We start from the raw sequence: 20,940 nt of genomic DNA, 5'->3' as shown, positions 1-20,940 counted from the left end.
GCGGCTCCTGCCTTCCCTTTTCAATGCGCTGCTCTGGCGCGGGGCCCGGCCGCACGCGGCTCCGGCGCTGATTGCAAACAGACCGCGGTAATGCCACGGGCAGGGGAGCTGAGTGCCCGGTGACGGGGCGCAGCGTCCCCCTGAGCGTCCCACACAGTCACAGCGCTGGCTCTCATTTCAGGTACTTTTATTCAACGTTACTCGCAGACCCTGCGCCCGGGTCAGTCCAGTCCAGGCACCGCACACCGCTGCAACCCCAAACACCAACAAACCGAGGGGAAAAAGCAAACCGCAGCCCGCGAGCCCCGTAGCACAGCCAGGCGGCCGCTCTGCTAATGCCAGCGGGACAAAGCTTTCGGCAGAACCCGTGCAGGGGAGGCCCATCAGGCACGGGGGTCCCTGCCACGCTGCCCACCCCGTGATGCACGCAGAGGGTCCCTGCCCACCCCACTGCCTGGCTGGAGATGGCAGGGGCAATGCTGTCCTAGCAAAGGAGGGGGCCTCATGCCTCTCTCCCTCCTACGAGGGGGCCATGGGGCAGTGCTGGAACCAGTGCCCCGGGGATTTAACTACAGCCCAAACCCACAGTGCCGGGGCAGGGGGTCAGAGGCCCTGTGAGAGGACCCCCCGGGGCACCGCAAGCATCTGCCTACCCCCTCCGTGGCAGCCTGGCGCGGAGCAGCCCCCAACCAGGGTCTAAAGGGAAGAGAGAGCAGCAAGAGCTCAGCCTGACCCCCAGCGCCAGCCCTGCACCGGGGAAGGATGGGAGCAGACGGGATGTTGGCACGGGGGACGTGCCAAACCGCTCTCTGCGGGGTGACACGGCACCCCGGGGAGACACGCTGCTGCTGCAGCCCCTGTGGTGGATGGGCAGGATGCGGGGTGCGCCCGGCCAGCAGCCCGGTGCGCACAGCTGGGTGCCAATGCATCTCTGCCGCAGAAGAGGGAGTGAGCGCAGTTCGGTGCTGTGCGTGCTGCAGGAGCGGTGCCAAGCCCAGAGCTGGCACATGCCCACCCCTTGCCCGCTGCCAAGGGGGAGCCGGTCCTGCTCCGGGAGCGGTGCCAGCACGTGGGGCCCAGCCTGGCGGAGCTGCTGTCTGGCCCAGCGCTGTTAACAGTCGTCTGCTCGCCCTGCCCGGGCCATTTAGCGCGAAAGCTGTCGGCACCCAAGGCTGGCAGCAGGGAAAGGGGAGCAAAGCTGCAGGCAGGGAGATGCCAAAGCTTCCCCGTCACCTCCGCTATGCCAGGAGGCTGCTTTAGAAGGGCAAGCGGGCAAGGAGGGAGGGGGCCTGGTTGGCCACAGCTCTCCCTGAGCCCCCAGTGCTCACCCAGGACAGCAGCTGGGGGTGGTGAGGAGACAGCCCGGCCCCGCTGGGCAAAGGCTGAGGTTAAGCATCGGTTTTCCCGGGCCAGGGGCCAGTGTCAAGATAAAGCCAGGGTGCCCAGCCCCTGCTGCGACTATGGGGCTGCCCCTGAAAGGGAGCAAGGAGTAACCGGGGAGGGCTGGAGCCACCCCCTGCTCAGCGCCACAGCCCGGGGAGGGCTGATGGAGGGAAGCGGGAAGGGAGGACAGGGAAGGGACAAGCACCACTCCTGCTGCTCGAGGGTTTGCTCTGTATTGGAGTCTGCTGCTGCGCCGGCGTGGCTAGGTCCGGGGCAGGCTGCACATCTCGCAGTGGTCCGTGCCCGGCTGGTTCATGAAGGTGCAGTGCTGGCAGGCCCACATGGCTGCCGACACGGCGTGTGTTGAGCCACCCATGGCACCGTACTCCTGTAGTCCTGAGATCTGGACACCGACTGTGCCTGCGAGAGAAAGAGCCTGGTCAGAGCAGGGGGAGAGGACAGGGAACAGGCCGGTCCCCTGCCTAAACCCAGAGTGAGTTTCCTGTCCCAACCCGGGCAGGAGGGTCCCTGCCGAGATGCTGTGTGGCCAGCAGGACTGGGGCAGTGACCGTCCCCCCATACTCGGCACTGGTGAGGCCCCACCTCGAGTGCTGTGTTCAGTTTTGGGCCCCTCACAACAAGAAGGACATTGAGGTGGTGGAGCATGTCCAGAGAGGGCCAACGGAGCTGGTGAGGGGTCTGGAGCACAAGTCCTGTGAGGAGAGGCTGAGGGACCTGGGGGTGTTGAGGCTGAGGGGAGACCTTCTCGCTCCCTACAGCTCCCTGACAGGAGGGGGTAGCGAGGGGGGGGTGGTCTCTTCTCCCAAGTAACAGGCAACAGGACAAGAGGAAATGGCCTCAAGTTGCACCAGGGGAGGTTTAGGATGGATATGAGGAAAAAATTCTTCACCAAAAGTGTTGTCAAGCACTGGCACAGACTGCCCAGGGACGTGGTGGAGTCGCCATCCCTGGGGGTATTTAACAGAGGGGCAGACGTGGTGCTGAGGGACGTGGGTTAGTGGTGGGTTTGGCAGTGTTGGGCTAATGGTTGGACTCAATAATCTTAAAGGTCCCTTCCAACCTAGAAGATTCTAGGATTCTGTGGTGCCCTCACGCCCAAGGTGGGCACCCTGGAGATCCCACTCCCTGCAGCGGTGACCACTCGGGACCAAGGAACAGCTTTCCTCCCACCCGAACCTCCAGCAGCCTCCACCGCGGCTTGAGAGCAGCTCAGCCCAGCCTGGCCCAAGGGACGAGGGACCCCTTCCCAGAGGGACCCCCTTTCTTACTGCAGAGCTGCTCGATGGTAGCCCACTGCTCTGATTTTTTCCAGGTTTGTGCGAGCTCCTCATTCTTGGTCCTCACAGCTTCCAGCAACAAGCTGATGCTGTCCTGGAAGCCATAAGAGGGAAATCAGTGCTGGACGCTCCTCCCGGTGCCCAGGCTGGAGCTGTGACCAGGGAAGCCTCTCCCTGCCCTCCTCCGCCAGCCACAGCAAGGCAGAGCCGCGAGTCTGAGCTGCTGCCCCTTTGGGTTTCCCCAGTGAGGTTCACAGACAGCGAGCAAGATGTAGTTTATCCCTTTTGCTCCCCCCAGCATTCAGACACACCCCTAAAACCTAAATGTTTCCCTTTCCCCTGCGTGGAGGTGGTTATCACCTAACCAGGCTGCAGCCGACCGCCACGCTGCCCCGTGCGGGAGAGCGTGCCGGCGCTGTGGGCTGAGCCTGAGTCCTGGGGGTGCAAACCCACCCTGCCAGAGTCCGGCCCCATCCCTGGCCGTGCACGCAGCCCCGGCCTGATCTCCAGCTGCCCAGGGTCAGCCCTGCGCATGCGCAGTCCTCGGCACCCTCGAAGCCTCTGGCAAACACATGGCCCTTTTCGCTGGCGTCCTGCTTACACCGGGAAGGTCCGGCGGCGCAGATGTGAAGCAGGGGCCAGGGCAGCCGCCAAGCCCCCGGTGCCTGGCTGAGAGAGGCAGAGCTGCACAGTCAGGAAGTCGTTGGCCTCACTGAGATTTGGGGGCTCTGATCTTGTTATCGTTAGGACAGGAATTTCTGATTCTGAGATATTTTTAAAAACGTTTCCAAAGCTCTCAGGGCCGCAGCCAAGTTGGCTCGGTCCGGTCTGTGGCCGTGCTAACAACCACCGCCCCCTCACTGCTCCGAGCAGCGTGTTGAGAGCTCTTGGTCTAGTCAGGAGCTTTGGTTTCACTGTTTAAACCTTCTACCAATATCTCAGCCTGGAAGAAGCAGTATTAGACCAGCTGCACGGCCTGCCCTGCACAGCCACCCTGCTGGGGGACGTGCCCGGGGGTGGCAGGCTGGGTCGGTCACCTCCACCATGTAAGTGACACCCCAGGAGGAGCTCAGGGCCCTGGGGACCGCGACTGCGACGCTGACATGACCCTTTCCTGCCTGTTACGTACCCGCAGAGGCATGACCTCGTTCGTGACCAGGAAGAGCAGCAGATGGAAATCGGAAATGATGTCTAGGAAAACGGAGGAAGTATTTTGGGACAAGTACGTGGCCAAGCTGTGGAAGTCCTACAGAGAGGGGAAAGTCATAAAGAGAAGTTACTTCCCCCCATGTGGCAACTTTATTTTCCTATTCGGATCCACTCCCAGACACTGTAACATTCCTGTCTCTTTTGGGCATTGGCTGCAATGTGCAGAGACCCTCCCAAAATCAGATCCAAGGGCAGCTGACCCAGTTCCAGCTAACAACTTCCAGAGGGAAGGACCTTTGGGCCCACACTAGCTCCCCTATCTGAGCACCTGAACAGCCCCAGCACGTAGAGAGCTGATCCCAGACCCAGGAGATGCGGAGCAGAGGCCAGTCAGCTCAGCTCAAAGCCCAGTCCCTAAGGAAAAGACGCAGATAAGGACAAAGCAGCCCCTTCTTCCCCAACTCCCTCTTCTTCTCTGCTCTTGAACCCAGAGCATCCTCAGAAGTGAGGACCAAAGCTGTCGCTGAACAGCCGACCTCTCCCACTCTGCCGACAGAGCCACATTGGGCAGCGACCCTTCTCTCCTGATGACTTCTGGAGGAAGTCTTTGACATCTTTGGCGCGCCCTCCTTAGACAAACGAGCTGCTGCTACTTTAAAGCAACTCGAGCCTTCCGTGCGCTGGCAACACGCAGCATGAGCCTCGAGCTGTCCGGCAGCTGCCTCTGCTCAGTGCTATGGGCCTCCTGCAGTAAATGGCCTCTGTGTTTCAAAAATCAGTCCAGGAAGAGAAGTCAGCACTCTCAGACCTGAAGCAGCAAGGGACCTTGTCCCGCTCCTGCCTGCAGGGAGAAGGGGGTCCTGTGCTGTCACCTTGGGGCAGAAGCCCCCCAACCTCATTGGTGCTGTCTGGGAGGCACCAGCCTCCTCCTCAGAGCGAGGAGGTCCCTGTCACCAAGCAGGCGGGGAGCAAGGCGTCCAGCTGGCTCATCGGCATGCAGAAGCTGCTCCGCGCAGGAAGGTGTTTGGCAAGTACTGGACTGAACCGCGAAGGGGTGATTTAAGGGCACAACTGCAGCCGTCCCTTTGCAGATATCAGTAAGAGCAACACATCTGTATTAAACACAGCTTTGGCACGCATCACTCCTTACCTGAGTTTCTCCCAGCACATCACGGTTCTCGATGGGGAATGGATTTTGAGAAATAGAAAAAGTGTAGACTGGATCCTTGGGGAAAGTTGTAGTAATCTAAAAATCCAAGAAAGGAGGATGAGAGTGCTGACAGCAGGAGAGGCATGTGGGATACGGGAAGCGAGGCTCCCGATAGCCGAGAGCAGCCACGGCTACACACTAGCGATCAGCCAGGGAGACGGCAAGGCAATGACAGCGGGGATCTTCTGACAGCTCGTAACGTTTTAAGCGGTATTCCAATCAGCACTCCCCTTCGCTCCTGGCAATCGTCTCTTAACGAAGCTGGAGGGAGATGTACCGAGTTGGGTCCTGACGAGCACAGCACGATGCCATGGAGGGGGTCCCTCTCTGCCAGGGTCACCAGGACGCAGCAGCTCCCAGCACAGCTCTGCCCCGTGCCAGGGAGCTGCTGCTGGGGGGGGTCGCCCTAGGGGAGTTACCTTAACACCAGGGGGTGACAGAGGAGAGCACGGCCCCTGTGCCTGGCCGAAGGGTAGCCAGGGGACTGTGCCACTCCATTCCGGGCTGGAACGGGTGCCAGGAAAACAACTTTGCACTTCACCGAAGACAGTCACCCCATGCTCTGGGTGCACTCACCCTGCGCCAAATGGACGGGGAACGGGGCAATGTAGCATTGCACCCATCTTACTGAGCTCACAAGCCGGTGTTTGGGCCACCTTCTAACATATAAACCAGTCCCGATTCTGGGGGCTTTAAGGCTTTGGTGTCAGTTACTGACTGCTGGGCCTGTTGGCAAGGCCCTTCGTAAGCAGAGATGCAGAAATACCTGCCAGGACAGTATTAACTGGAATAATGCCTTTTTGTTTGTTTGTTTGTTTTAAAGAGACAAAACACGATGTTTCAGAAATGCACCTTTCCAGACTGCTCCTAAATGCACGTTCCATCAATCTGTTTTCCTCTTAATTACACGCCAGGTAGCCTGGAAACAGAGGCCTTTACTATTTCGGTAATAAATATGCTCCAGCGCTGCTGACTGGCATGAGGCGTCCGAGGGCTCCTCACAATGGGCCCGTTGTTCCTGACACGACATTTCTCTGCGTGTGTCGCACGTCCCAGCGTCAGCCCGAGTGCCGCTCTGATAAGCGATACACACGGCAGATAGTAAACGGGGAAGAAGGACGAGGCGGTGGGAGCCCCCCGGCTGCCAGCCTCCCCGCGCCCGCGGGACACTGCCTGTGCCAGAGGCAGCTGGACCAGACCAGTTGCTCCGGGTAGATTTAATCGTTATTGGCACAACCTCTAACTCCAGCAATATCATCTGTCATCTGAATTATTTGCTTTCCTGCCTTCCACACCGTAATAGTTTCCTTTCAAGCCAAAGGGCAGAGCCGTGCCCCGGTGCCTGGCAGTGCTTGCTCACGGGCAGGCAGCTCCAGCCGAGCTGTGCTGCAGCGTGAACTCCCTTCCCCAAGAAAAGGCATTTCTGTACAACCAACCTGGTCTGCTGAGTCACTAAAAGGAGCCGGATTCTTAATTGCTGCTAAGAGACAGACAACTGGAGCTCTCTAATTAGCTCCCCGTGAGGTAGTGCCCGGCACATGTATCCGTGGGGCTGGCTGCTTCCCCTGCTGCGTGGCCACGTGCCAGCTCGGAGCCCTGATAAGACACCAGGCAGTGCTTTCCCAGGCAGCAAGCGTGTTCCCTGGCACCACAGCGATCCCGAGGAGCACTGCAGTTACCCCAGAGCACACCAACCTCTGCACTAGAAACGCCTGGCAGCAGAGGGAAAAGGAGACGGAAAGAAAATCTGTCCTATGAATCACCTCCAACGTGAATTTTAGAGGTGAGTTCAGAACTTCACTCCGCCCTGATCACCCCTTGCAGAAAGCAGACAAGTGCAATGAATACTTACATCTATGATTAGATACTCAACCGGGAGCGGGCGAGCCAGCTGTGTGATCTCGTTGCCAAACTTGTCTATGTCCTGAAAGAAGAAGAGTGTTATCATTCCTCAGCGTGGAAGCAGTGTGAAGCCTAAGGGATCCTGCCCTGGAGACGCCCACGCCGGAGCCCGGGGATGCTCGGCTCTGGCAGATTGCTACGGGTGTAGAAAAGAACCTGCTCGTATGTGGTTGGGCGCTGCAGAGCTGCCCGATCCCCCGCAGCTCCTCGGGGCTACAGATCTCTCTAACTCTGTAAGCCAGGCCCTCTGCTTCATCGTGGTCACAAACCACCTTGGTCTCGTTTGCCTCGGTCGTCACCACCAGAGCGCTGCCTGGCATTACCTAAGAAGCATAAATGCCATAGAAAAAGCAGTACTGTCTTAAAAGGGAGGGACAGCGCCCCATCGGCTTCCTCAGCCAAGGCAAACCTGACTGGCTGCAAAACCGGCCACGAGTCTCTCATCCAGCTCCCACTTGGGAATTAGAAATCCAGGCACTTTCTCATACACAGACCCGAAGAGCCAGCATATCGCAACGCGTAAACTTGTTTTGCTTTGCCAGACGAATTGAACGTAAAGTTTAATTATGGAGAAAAACGGCCAGCATATGTTCATTAATCATAAAATGACAATTAGACGTGATTTATGTCAAACATGCCGAGTTCAAACACAGCTTCAGAAATAAATTCATGAGAACTGACACTTTTCATTAAAGATTCTGTAAGAGGGGGTTGTATTTTCTACCTAAATCATCACTTAACATGTTATAAATCATTCATTGAGCCCCATATAAATCATATGCCCATAATTTCCAATCAGGGACCTTACATTAAAGTTTACATTTACTGAGCTCACAGAAGTCCCAGTGGCTGGAGGCAGACCCAGAGCCGCCGTGCGCTGGCGGAGCCGTCACCCCGACACCTCGGCGGCTTTGGGGGAGCTCTGCGAGCAGTGGTGACCCCCGCGGGGATGCGAATGGCATTCCTCACGCCGAGGCAGCAGCGAGCACCGTGCATCGGGGTGAGCTGCCCACGGCTGCCACCCTCCTCTCCCGAGCTGTGTTCTCTCCCGGAGTACACCACTCCCCCGCTATCAGCATTTCTCGGTTACGCTAGTATTTACACAGCGCAAATATGCGGTGTGGCAGCCAGCACCCGGCTCTCACGCTCTGCTCTCCCGGTACACCCAGACGGACATCGCCCCAGCAGGCTCCGGCACGCTGCTCCCCTGCAGGCACTGCCCCCCTTCCCCAGCCCCCTCCCCAAGCATCCTCCGTCCCCAGGAACCGTTCCCTTTGTACAAAAAAATCTACCTTCCAGTCTTTGAAGCTCCTTTTAAAAGCAATTCTGATAAGGATCTTTTCTCCTTGAACATGACAGGTTGTTGGCCCTGTGGTTATTTCAGCAACAAGCCTGGTGGCTCGTGGCCTCAGATCTCGCTGGCTCTGACAGGAGCAGGAGGAGACGTGGAGCCTTTTCAGGGAGATCACAGGACCCGAAAGCTAACCTGCTTCTAGATCTCGGTGATACCGCAAGAGTCAGGAATCAAATCCAATCAGACCAAATCAGCTTCCCAAACACAATCCTGCCCCTGCAAGAACGAACCTGCAACAACTCACACATAATTAGCCCATCTGGAATTCATTTTCAAATCTAATTAAGTTCTAATATGCAGAAACATTTTTCCAGCACCTGTTCGCTTTAATCTCCGCCTCTGGGGATTTCCATGTTAAATGCCTTCTTTTTAATGTCACACTGCTGAGGCCTTCAAGACATGCACTAGAGTGTTACTACCAAACTGGAACCTCACTCCCCGCGAGTCGAGGACACGTCCCAACCCTGTCCCTCCCCAGAGAGAAAAGCCCCCCCCAACGCCGGCACTCTTCTCCAACCCCCATGCACCATTTTATTAGGCAATTATGTTTTAAAGGCCTTAACAAACGTCAAGCTGGGAGAATTGCTGGGAGAAAGACATCTTCATCCTGAACTTGGCAGTCACCGGGACCCCAGCAGCGCCTCTCGGCACGTTATCGCTGCAGCCCCGGAGCCCGAGACCCCCAAAGCCAGAAAGCCCACGTGTCGCACACAGCAGCGACCGCTCCAAAGGGAGTCCAGGAAGGGGTTAACGAAGGCGCAAGTATTTGGCTCCTGGACAAACATCAAGCAGCAGGGCCTGGAGAATTTGGACAATGAATCATCCCCAAGATGGGAGCAAACTGGAGATTGCATCAGGCACTGCGATTAGAGCCTTTCGGACCGCTGTTTGGAGGCAGAAGCTGCAAACGGACGAGGTCAAACAGGGAAAAGGATGGATGCACGCACGGGGAGCGTGTCACACACCTCCGCAGCAGGAAAAGCTTCTGGGTGGCTTCGGGATTTCCAGCTGAGGGTGAGCAGAGCATCCCAGGCGGCTCTCAGCCAGGAGGGAGGCTCCGGCTCCCTGTCCCAGGGCTGGACAGCCGTTAGCATCCCACACCATAAGCATCCCATGCCGCCAGCCTTCCCCATGGGTTCACTCTGCCGAAGGTACCGTGGAGCTGAGCAGCTGTCTGTCCTTTCTGTGTGTTAATAAAGCCCAGTCCTGCTCTTCCCTCTGCTGACTTCCAAGAGCTCTACCGGCCAGTCCTGCCCCCTCACACAGACAGAGCAGCTGACGCACAGAAACGAAGCGACTTTTCTAAGAGCAAGGGATAGGTCAGTGAGAGTTGAAATCCTTCTCAGGAGACTCCTCGTGAGCTAATCAAGCATCCTCCTCCCTAGAGCAGCTGGGACATTTAAGGCTAAGAAGGCTTTTCCAGTCCAACACGAACCCTTGGTAGGAGGCCAGGCAGGGGAAGTCCTTTGCTGGTAGTGAAAACTCCCCGCAGAAGCCTCCGCGCAGCCTGGCTATCGCGGTTTCCCTGGGAAGAGGATTGCAGAGCAAACGGGTGGAAGCAACGTGTGCCACGCTGGGGACAGCCTGGCTCAGAGGTCCCGTTCGGCTCGAATCAGTGCCCTGGCTCAGGGCTCTGCCAGGGCCAGATGGGACCACGCTCAGCAGATGACGAGCCAAGGCCCAGACACCGTCTCAGCTGTTGTAAACGCACAAAGCATGCACAGGACTCTATGGGGGCAAAGGGCTCTTTCACAACACCGGTGCTGTTGCAAAGGGCTTTCATCTTACACCACCCCACAGAAACTCGGGGGAATATTAAGGCAGCTGTAAAATGCAATTCATTGCAAGAATGACATCTTCATGTTTGCACTGAGCTGATGCAAATACCTGTGATAAGAGACAAAGCCAGCCAGTCCCAAAATCCAATTATTCACGTGTTTCAAAGGGTCTGTAAAACACAGGAATCTCTTTCCCCAGTTCGGTGGGAGGTTGAGATGCCCGTGAAGGTACCCATGGGGCAGAGCAGGCAGGTCTGCGGGGAGCAGCTAGGCAATGCTGGGGCACTGCAAAGCTACGGGCTCGGCAGACTGACCGCCGGGAGCTGAGAGCAGGCAGCCGGCAGGCACGGGGTGTGGGAGCCCAACGGGAGGGATCACAGCCGGCGGGGACACCCAGCACCACCTGCAAGCAACTGCAGCTCTGAACAATCAACCCACAGTTTGGAAGGTACATTCTTAGTGAAATCAAAATCAATATGGTTATTTTCTAGAAGCAGATGGATAAAGGAGGAGGCTGCTTGAGGGCAGGAGATAGGGAATGGAAAACACCCATATGTAATACCCAGCTGGGCCCCCCCTCACCCAGCTGAGAAACAGGGTGCAGTGGCCATTGCAACATCGTTGTCTTTACTTACAGAGAGCGGTTACCCTGACTTGTGTGTCTGTGTCTTGACAAGAGCGACTCCTTCATGAGTTTTGTTGCACTGAACTCACCAAGAAGTGTGTGCCGGTTGTGCAACACTCGAATTGGAAACAGCGCTGCGCTGTGATGCTTCACAGAGAGTCCAGGAGGTGAAGGGGGATGTTTTCTTCCTTCTGGCTAATCTTACCTGGAGAGGCATCTCAGAGCAAAGTAACTTGTACTCATGGTCCCCAAAGCCCTCGACTTTCAAGCTAGAGCAGAACTCCAACCTTCACAAGCCAGGAAAGCAACGGCCGCATGTAGAAAGCTCATACTGCCAGTTCCACTGGGGTGGTTTCTCTAAGCAGCAGGGCTAGTGGCCAACATAAAGAGAATGGTAAAGAAATACAGAAATCACAAGGCTCAGGAAAAACACCTCGCCTCCTGAGGCAGGACAACGCTGGTGCCATCAGTTTTCCTATTTCCATGGAAGAAAAGCCCATCTACATTAACATACCATTGAGGTAAGTCACGTTCCAGCAGGAACAGCTGCAGCCCCAGGGGATGTGGTAGCCCCTGCTCCCACTCCACAAACACAAAACGTGGTGCAAACCGTGGAAAAACAGCTCACTGACCAAGGACAGCCATTCCTCTCCTTCCAGGCACCTCATCGCCTGCGCAGCGAAGTCCCCGAACCTGCAGCTCTCCTACCTGCAGTGCGGGTCCTCACACCCTTCCTGCGCCTGCAGCATTGCCAATCCAGATCCATTTCTTAACAGTCATCGCTGAAATAACATTTACTGCGAGTGGAGGTACAAGACACCTTCTTTGAACAACGTGACTGTAGTGCAGTTGTTGGCTTATGCTTCACTAGAGACGCAAACAGCAACACCTTTTCCTATTCGCAAAGCCAACGGTGAATCTACTGCCTTACCCTGCTGCAGACAGATACCAGAGTTCAATAGATTTTTGCCTTGCATCTGGATGCATAGTTGTTCCATAAATACATCCATACTACACAAACATCGGCCTTCTGGTTCTCACCCAATTAGAATAAATTTGTATAGCTCCTTTCATCCTAAAGGGCTTTTCAAATGAATACTTGCATATTACATAGAAATATATATATGGACTTTTCTCTCCACCAGTGATAGCCTCTCAGCCCGAGACAAAATGCAGCAACTGCTCAAAAGTGCAGCTTTCTGCCCAAAGCTAGCTGGGGGGGCAGAGGGGAACCTCCACATCCAGGACTGGGGAGAAAGCTGCTCGGCTCCCGCAGTTTCAGCGGAGAAAGGGGGAGCAGGGCGCTGGACCACGAAGCAGCTGTCCTCTGCCGCCAGGCCAAGCACTGGACTCCTGCTCCTCATACTGCACTTAACCAACGCTTTGACACCATTGTTGTCACCATCCCAGTAACTATGAGGTAGTGTCTCTGACCTCAAGCCTCACACATTTAATGAGACCCCAAAGGTTTTCAAAGCCGGCAGTGACTAAGCTTTCCATTGATTTAAGAACATTCCAAAAAAACTAAGAGATCCTACAGCCAAACACGTTTAAGGCTGAAGGACAATTACACCCGCCAGAGCAGTCCTCAAGTCTTCCTTGAGCACACCACGAAAAAGGCAATTACGGATAGAAGTTATAAAACATATGAAATAAGCTGCAGCCCGACCCAGTGAATCAGTGGCTGATGGAAATTTCCACAGAAGACTGGAGCCATCAGTTAGCATTTTGTTTATCTCCCTGCTTCAGATTACGGATGGGAGCGAAGACCTTATGGGAACACCCACCGGCTTCCTGCTACTCCGAACACCCAGGGTGGCCCACATGTGGGACACAGACCTACAGGACCTCCTGCAAGGCTGCACCCTGACTGTGGCACAGCACGGGCTCCTCCAGAGCAGGACCGCAGCACGCCAGAAGATGATCTCATCTTCGCATTCAGGGCCAACCCTTGCACAATTGAGCTCCGCTGTATCTAAATGGGACCCGGCTTATCAGCTCCGAAGAGCGAGCTGTCTGCATGCTAAGGAAAAAGGCACGGATTCCATCTACCTTTCCTCTCAAGCACTGAATTTAGCCAAGAGGTGTTCCTCATTTTCAGGTGGTATCAAGACAAGCCAGCAGATCAGCGTTACGGGATGGAGGAGGAAGGAGGAGTCCCACAGGCTAATTGACCCAGGCCAGCGTTTCCCGGTCTCAGGTTCAGACCATACAAGAGCATTCGGACCGGCTCCATTTCTGTCGCTGATGCACAATACGCTCGTTTCAGTCATCCCAAATGCAGGTAGCTTTGCTTATCCTATGCTCCTTACCGGACAGCTTTCATACAGGCGGTGGGAGCGCTGTGGGCTGAGCGGGCTGTGAATATCACACACAGACCGGAATGAGATAACTAACTTGGGTGACGGATGGCTAATTAGTTGGCCAGCAGTGCCATTAATTAATTCCTCTCTCCTTGCTCACAGGGCACCAACATACACACGTTTGAGGAGCAGCGCTATTAGCCTCCGCAGAGATCCTGTCCCCGAGTTTCTAACTCGGCCCCGCAGATACAGGGGGGCTGAAGAGCTCCAGAAACAACTGCCAAGGGAATGATGACAGTCCATTCATCACCAACAGGCTGTATCGAAAACAGCCGCAGACAGGTCACCCGCAGTGCTCTTGCATGATACTTCAAGTAAGAGTATTTCGGATCTGCTCTGGATGCACGTATCCCCCGCCGCTCTTCAGGACCATTTTTTGGAGTTTTCTGTCTGACCTGAGAACGGGACCTGGGCACAGGCAGTAACTAGAGAGGAAAGCCAGGAGCGCGCCCCAGTCCTGCCCTTGCTCTGAAAGCCTTCGCACCTTCCTTTTCTTGCAGAGAAGCATGCACAGGGCTGTCTCTCCTCTTGCTGCATGAATGACACTATCTTTTGTCGCATCTGCTGCTCAGTTGGTGCCTGTAAGCGTGTCATACACCAGCGAATCCCCAGCACCGCACAAGGAACCCGCTGCTTTCACCGCACCGCTTGTGCTAGCACACATCATACGGCTGTGCAGTGGAGGAGGCTGAACTCAGCTGGGAATTAAAATCAACAGAGAAGCATGGCAAATACTGTCAACAAATACAGAAGAGGAGGTGAATCCAGAGCACTCGCTATGGGCTCTCGGTGGATCACTGCAGACCTCGTTTAGGAGCTGGATAGCCAATGGCTACTGCTGCACTGGAAACCATAACAGCACGTTTACGAGGGGGAAATGGAGCTTAGGCAATTATTTTGCAGACATGTGGTGAACGGTTACTACTGAAAATAGTTCAGACCTCAAAGACATCCTTTCCTGAGCTGGCCATACTGATTTCCAGACATGCGGCAGAGCCGCTTTTGCAGCTCCCCCCACCCGCAGGCACGCAGCCCTTACCTTATAGAACACATCAGGCACATACTGCTCGCTGCTGGACTCCTTGGCATAGCCCAGCTCCGGCGCATCTCGGCAGGGCAGCAAACACTCATCTCGAACCAGCGCCATGCACTGATTTGAGACCTGGTACCCCTCGAAGTGGACTTGGTTGTCGGGACCACCTGGAAGAGAAGAGTCTGGTTAAAAATCCCACATGAGAACGATCTGCCCAGTGTAACCCAGAGAGGAACAAGCAAAGAGCAACATGAAACACGACAGTCTTGCTAACAGCGAAGAATGGCGAGATGAAACCGCTGGTGCTGCCACACGGGAAGCGTTTCTAGGCAAGAATCCCCTCTAAGCTCTACGTTTATTTAGTAACACACGTTTTCACAGCTAGCCTAGAGGACAGACCCCTGGGGTGACACCACTGAGCGCTCTGCCAGCAGCTTAAAGGAGGCGAAGCTGCCCTTTCAGCCGGCTCCTGATAGCATCACCCCCCCGCTACCCCGCGGGTGTCTTCACTCTTCCCCAACAAAAACCAGGCACACCGCTCCTGCGAGCCTGTTCGATTTCCACAGAACCACGAGCCGCAGATTCAGGGCTGGTCACCTAGTCATGTCCGGCATAAGAAGAAAAAGTGTTTTCTCAGCCTGTAATGGACGGCTTGGTGGAAATCTGACATGGAAAGTGGAAATTAAGACCCTGGCTCACTGATAGATCACATGCTTGGCGCTTTAATTTGGATAATGTAAGCAACATCAGGTCATATGTCATTAGAATACAACTGGAAAGAGAAGATAGAGACAGATGGTAGGAAAACGTTACAATTTCCAAACCTAGGAATTCAGGAGGGGATAGGAATTAATCCGTGTAGAGGATTTAAAGGCAAAGTTGATGCAAACTATCCAAATATATTTATATGGCACAAAAGGAAGGAATCAAGCGTTTAAATAGAAACCTGATGGGCTGATTTAACAGAAGAGAATGAAATTATCTGGAACAGAAAAGAGGAAATATTCGTTTTCTATTCTTTGATCTCTAACCTCAATCACTCACTGCTCCAGAACAAACACTCCTAGAAATTAAACATAGACCAAGACACGGGGAAGGCCTGAAAAAAGCTAGCCATCATTTTCTCAGTAAAACACCTTGCTTAAAAAAAAAAAAAAAAAAAAAAAAAAAAAGACCAAGCAAGATACACATCTATCTTTCATGAAAGATGGATGTGTTTAGCAGTCTGGAATGTACAGGCAGCTGTCTGGTTGCATGGACCTGTTAACCAAAAGAGAGCGTTTTCACTGAAAAAGGCTCCGGGAACACTTACAAAACCTGGGCTCAGAGGAGGCAATATAATATCACACTTTCAGTTTTTACATTGGATGCTATTTGGAAGTCATGCGTTTGGTTTTTTTTTTTTTTTTCATTGTGCTAAATAGACCCAGAACCGAGCGTAGCTGCTCCAGGGAAATTTTAAATGAATACATGTGTCACCCCGTGGAGAACAGCAGATTGAACTTCTAGCGCTACAACTCTCCCAGCACATGCCAACATCTCCCCGCACAGCCCGGGCAGCGCAGACCATTCCACGGCACCTCTGGAGACTCGCTGCGAAAAGGGCTAAAATCAGAGGTGACAAAGCAAAGCGTTTTGTGGGTTTCTCTGTTTTATTCAGGCGAACAAAAAAATGTTTCCATGCACGGAAGAGCACAGCATCCTACGTAAGGGTTTCCCTGACAGCAACACAAGGGAGATAAAGTTCCCTCCTTTATGCTGAACCAGCCAGAGTAACTTTCAGGATCCGGATTGCCGTGGTTCTGCACTGCCGCTTTCAGGCAACAGAATTTGGAGCTTAAAGATTTGAAACAGAACAGCGAGCAACGGTTATTCCCCTGGCTGCAGGCAAAAAATGCTTTCTGGATCAGAGAGGTGGATGCTCCAGGTCTGAGCCTCAATTAAGTTTCCTGCAGGGGACAGGGTAAGTAACTGTAGCGAAGATAGCCCAAAGAATGAAAAAGTATTTTACTTGACAGAGCAAAGCAAACCCCTTGTTAAACAGGACAGATGGGGACCAGGACGTCTGACTTCTTCTGGCAGAGCTGCATATTCTTCTTCTATTAACAAGAGATAATTCTTGTGTAACTGAGAGGGCTGGGGCAAGCCGAGGCCAGTTTATACCTGTAGCCACAACTGTGACAAACTTGGATCCAAAATGACCATCTGGAGAAAGGCGACAGATGTTGGGCTGCTGGTTCTGAAAGTTTCCAGCTGTGATGCACTCTTCTGCACTTAGATAATACGTATCCTGAGGGAAGAGCAGAAATGTCAATAAAAAGGACACTCACGATGTAGCCTAGACCTATTTCCTTGGTCTGCAGCCAAAGAAAACTACCAACACCCTAGTGAAACATGCTTTCGTAGAACGTTGCTGCAGAAACTGGGAAAAGAATGTGACATGTCAGCTCTCCAGCCCCGAGCCTGGCTCTCACCACAGGGACTGTCCCACTTCTAGTTCCACCCATCTTTACACACCTTTTTTTTTTTTTTTTTTTCTTTCTTTACAACAGGGTTTCATTTTCCAAATAGGGATATCGTTGATTTTAGAATTACAGGAAGCTGAGAGGGTCAAAGTCTGAGCCACGTATTCCTCACAAAGCCCAGCCCATCGGAACATCCTCTGGCTGAGTCACTTTTGCTCCCTGAGTTTGCACCTCGCACCACCCCAGTCCCGCCACTCTACTAAATTTCCTTAAACCATGAGCACCATTTTCTGAAAGCAGAGCGGGCGATGGACTGGGGGCAGCTTTGCGTGCCATCCAAACAGCTTCAAACCCTGAACGGTGCTCTTCCAGCTCTCCTGCAGAAGCTTCTGAAAACCCCGTATTTCACAAGAATTCCAGTCCCAGCGTCACCTCCAGGCCTGCGCTGCCCTGGCGCAGCGTTCCGCTTGGCACAGCCAGCGTTTATGCGATTACACAAACCCCAAGTACCAGCAGCTGTAATTAGCCGCACACTTGAATCTCACCTTGTTTCTGCTGTATCGAACAGTCCCTTTCCGTGTGTCTTCAGAGACCAGATCAGTAAATATCCAGCCAACCTATAAAGAAGCGTTATGGAGAAAGTTGCTTTAAGAGAAAAAGAAAATAAGAAAAAACTCAAACCAGAAAAGAGCTTATACATTTTCTCCTAGCAGGACAAGATGTTCTTGGCTCCTCGCACGGCCCTGCTGTATGCTGCCTGAAGGAAATGGCTCTCCCAGCTGTGCCGGGCTCATTTGAATCCGATTTCCAGGAGCAGCATGCCAGCTGGCCGGCCGGGGGCACCTGCAGCTTTATGTTTCACTATGGAATATTTTTTCATGGAAAGATCTGGAGGCTGCAAGAGGCCTCTCAGCCGCTACCTCCTCCCACCCACAGCAAAAAGCATTTCCTATTGAGCGTTCGGAGCAAAGCAGCATCGGGAGCGCCAGCAGATGACAAAGCAGCTCACATGATCTCATTTTGAGGTTCACAGTCACTAGTTAAGATAAAGCTCATATGTTCCCGCTGGAGTGTGATTCATTCCAAATCAGAGCCTGCTCCCATCCAAAAAACACATTCCTGTTTTCTGCATTGTTTGCACATAGGAGCGTAGATGTGTACACACACACCGCTGCGTGAACCCTTCTACACACACGTGCTACAAACAGCTCCGGAGCTCCCACTGCATTAACCCTTCAGCGGAAGAACCGCTGATTCAGATGCCTAGCGGAGCCCAGACAGACAAAAATCTGCAACCAGCAGTGTAAGCTGACGTGTTAAGTCATATTGATTAAAAATATCTGATGCGAGAAGCAGAGGAAAAGCATGGAAATAAATAACACACACAGAAGCTTTGCTTCAGACACTGGCAAAAGGCTAAAGATCTTATCTTCAGAGAACAAAAGCCCTCGCCACAGATGTTTATAGTCTACTGTACTGAGCCTCTTCTGATTTGTGTTTTCTTTAGCAAGTCAAATCTTGTTTGTGTACATCTCATTCCTGGCATTCGCACAAACCAAAAGATTTCCCTAACCGGAAAATATCAGTACAGGTTTGAGAGATGACAGGAAACCAGCGGATCCCAATGCCCATACAGCCCGATCTGGCAGGCTGCGGGCACGAGGGGAAGAGAGGACGGGGGCTCAGCTGCAGGGGGACCGGCACCTCCAAACCAACGCACAGCTTAACTCGCCGCAGCGGCACCAAGAGACAGGACCCCCCGGTGGAGAATAAACAACAAGCAGGAGCCTCTGCTCCTGGAATTGGAGCACCAATTCTGTCAAAATGAAGCACAAACTCGGAAAGCAACTCCAGCTACATCTGCGCCAAATTAGCACTCACCGGGGAGATGCTATCGGGAATGGCTCCTTTCTGAGGAGAAATAAAGGGAAAATCGTGTTTCTGCTTCTTTGCTACTCCCTTTGATGTCATTCATGACAGAGGACTGCTGACTTCAGCTGCACAGCCCTGCTAGATGTTTGTGCTCAGGAAAATGCTCTTGTTTTGTTTTGCATACCTATAAGCATAAGAGCTACCGACACTTAAGCTAGATTTCAGGTATGCCCAAACCGTCTTGAACAACCCCGTGGAGCTGAAGAGAACTGCCAACGACTTTCTTCATTGCCAAACAAAGACGCATGAGATCAGACAACATTCTAACCTTTCTCAGTCCAAGCTTTGCAGCGATCTCATCCACAACCTCAGCTTTTGGATCTTCCAGGATCTCCAGGCTGTTCTGCGTACCGATCTGCAGCAAAGGAAAACTCATGAGTAAGACAACAGGAAAAAGCACAGTACACTCAGCCATTGTCAGGAGCGAGGCAGAGGATGGAAGCAAAGGTCTGGGTTTCCTCTTCTGCCTTACCACTGACTGGTTTCACCCCAGAGAACTCCTCTACTCACAGACCCATCCCGTCAGAGCTCTTCGACTAAGTTTGCAAACTACGTCGGGGTTTATGAATGAAAGACTCAGCATTTACAAAGAGACCATTGCTGTTGCTGAGCACTTTGGAAAAGGCGAGAGATTGTATAATTTTTCCAAAGCGCTGTGTTCAACCTGCCAGTTTTGTACTGCCGTTTCGTTTGTTTGAATCTTTGAGCAGCAGAGAGGCAGAAACGCAGTGAATCCAAGAGCCCGCGCCCAGGCCTTCCCCCCGCGCTCCGGAAAACACGGCTCCATCTGGGTGCGTTTCAGAGGCAAGCTTTCTCGTGTGGGGAGATGCCGTGCCAAGAAGCACAGCAGAGAGTGCTTGCCAGGAGAGCAAAAGCTTCCTTGCTTTTACCCTGCACAACTAGAAGCATATGAACTTCCAACGCAGGGGCTTAAGAGTGATATGGAAACAATAGAGGGCATGGCTCTGTTCATACTGGAAAGAAAGGGAAGAACTTATAAAAGGCTTGCGAGGCAGCTGTCACACACACACTCCTAAAGATCCATTTGTTCTTTTCCACTGACAAATCTGTTGCATTTTACTCTAGCAACGCTGCAAAAATCATCAAGAGGAAGAAAACATATGACCCACCACGATATGTTTGTATACACAGTGTCTGCACTTAGAAAAGTGACTTTGATTAGCAGTGAAGAAGCCAGTAAGCAAACTCAACTTCATGCCGAGCCTTGTGTTGTGGGCAGAGCGGCTCTTCCATCTCCATCTGCAGCTCTCCGACACCGAATTCAGCTCTTGGGTTCCGGGGGAGGCCAGGCTCAGCAGGACCCGCTCTGGCTGCAGCCTCCCGGGGGAGCTCGGCGGTGCCGAGCGCGGTGCTGCGCGGTGCCGTGCACCATCTAGCGGGGACTCCTGCCTGCTCCGAGGCATCAGATCTCATCCTCGGCCTCTCCACCAAGGCAGCAGACTTCATTTTGCTCTAATTTAGCTGCTTAAATTTTCCCAGAGAGCTGATAAGAAATTGAAGCAAGGGCTGCAACTTTTTTTTCCTAATACGGAATTTGTTTTCAAGCTGTTCTGGAGCATAACCTTGGAAATGCAGCGATCAAGGAAACGTGTCAGATGAACTCTACTATTATGAAGTCTCTCTAGCTTTAAATCATCTGAGCATAGAGTAATTTAAAACAAAACGTAAAAATAACAAAAAGCAAATCTGGGTTTTAAAATTCTTTCAGCAGCAAGAACACACACAGAGATATAAATCACAACGTTTTTCACAGGATGATTTTCTTATGGAGCTGCAGTCAGAAATACTGCATGAGGTTTCCCAAACAAAAATATGCTTCTGTGTTCCCCCATTATCTTTAGGAGTTGACATCGACGCCACGGCACCCAGCTTTTACCTGTGGGGGTTCATAGATGGCAGCGACCTCCGCCCGGATCCCCAGAGGGATGTCTTTGTGCTCTGTGTACCGGCCATACAGATACCCAAGGTGTTGGTTTCCTGTCTTCCGCCAGAAGTCGAGGAAGCGATCTGCAATTGTGTGGTTCTCAAACATGATGTTGTCAACATGCCTGTATTTCTGTTTGACAAAGTTCAAGCGTCAGGCCATCCTCCGCTAGGTCAGCTCAGTTTGCCCATCGCCAACGCCTTCCCCAGAGACTCCCGCCTGCCCGGCACGCACGCCACCCCTCCCAGCCCGATCCTGCCAGCGCAGGGACAGGCAAAGCTAGCTGCGCCCCCCCTCTCCCCTCTGCTGCCTCCAGCACCACTCCCCTGCCCAGTGAGCAGAACCCGCCATGGGCTGGAGCGTGGGGAAGCGCTGAGCACCCCCAGCACCCCACTAGCTCGGCATCTTCACTACGGTCCTTACCCCGAGAGCCTTTGCAACTAAAAAAAGAGTGAAATTTAAGAGGAAACAAGAAGAAACAGTGGGTGGCCTTTTGGATCCCA

At 53.3% G+C, this 20,940-nt stretch overlaps 1 protein-coding gene across 1 annotated transcript in view; it reads right to left on the bottom strand.

Annotated features, from left to right (window-relative positions):
• Nucleotides 1-170: 170 nt before the first annotated feature.
• Nucleotides 171-20,940, bottom strand: part of NPLOC4 (NPL4 homolog, ubiquitin recognition factor) — a 30,940-nt gene continuing 10,170 nt past the window's right edge. The window contains exons 8-17 of the mRNA XM_082491985.1: nucleotides 20,390-20,569; nucleotides 18,761-18,847; nucleotides 17,106-17,177; nucleotides 16,259-16,385; nucleotides 14,102-14,262; nucleotides 6,893-6,964; nucleotides 4,981-5,076; nucleotides 3,811-3,927; nucleotides 2,673-2,775; nucleotides 171-1,803 (exon numbers count right to left, since the gene is read on the bottom strand). Coding sequence (XP_082348111.1) covers nucleotides 1,646-1,803; nucleotides 2,673-2,775; nucleotides 3,811-3,927; nucleotides 4,981-5,076; nucleotides 6,893-6,964; nucleotides 14,102-14,262; nucleotides 16,259-16,385; nucleotides 17,106-17,177; nucleotides 18,761-18,847; nucleotides 20,390-20,569 — 1,173 coding nt within the window. The 3' untranslated portion in view covers nucleotides 171-1,645. The remainder of the gene's footprint in view (nucleotides 1,804-2,672; nucleotides 2,776-3,810; nucleotides 3,928-4,980; nucleotides 5,077-6,892; nucleotides 6,965-14,101; nucleotides 14,263-16,258; nucleotides 16,386-17,105; nucleotides 17,178-18,760; nucleotides 18,848-20,389; nucleotides 20,570-20,940) is intronic.

This window comes from Vanellus vanellus (genome assembly GCF_965231255.1).
Source record: "Vanellus vanellus genome assembly, chromosome: 17".
In the NCBI taxonomy this organism is placed as follows: Eukaryota; Metazoa; Chordata; class Aves; order Charadriiformes; family Charadriidae; genus Vanellus; species Vanellus vanellus.
This window is presented reverse-complemented; position numbering and strand designations above follow the sequence as displayed.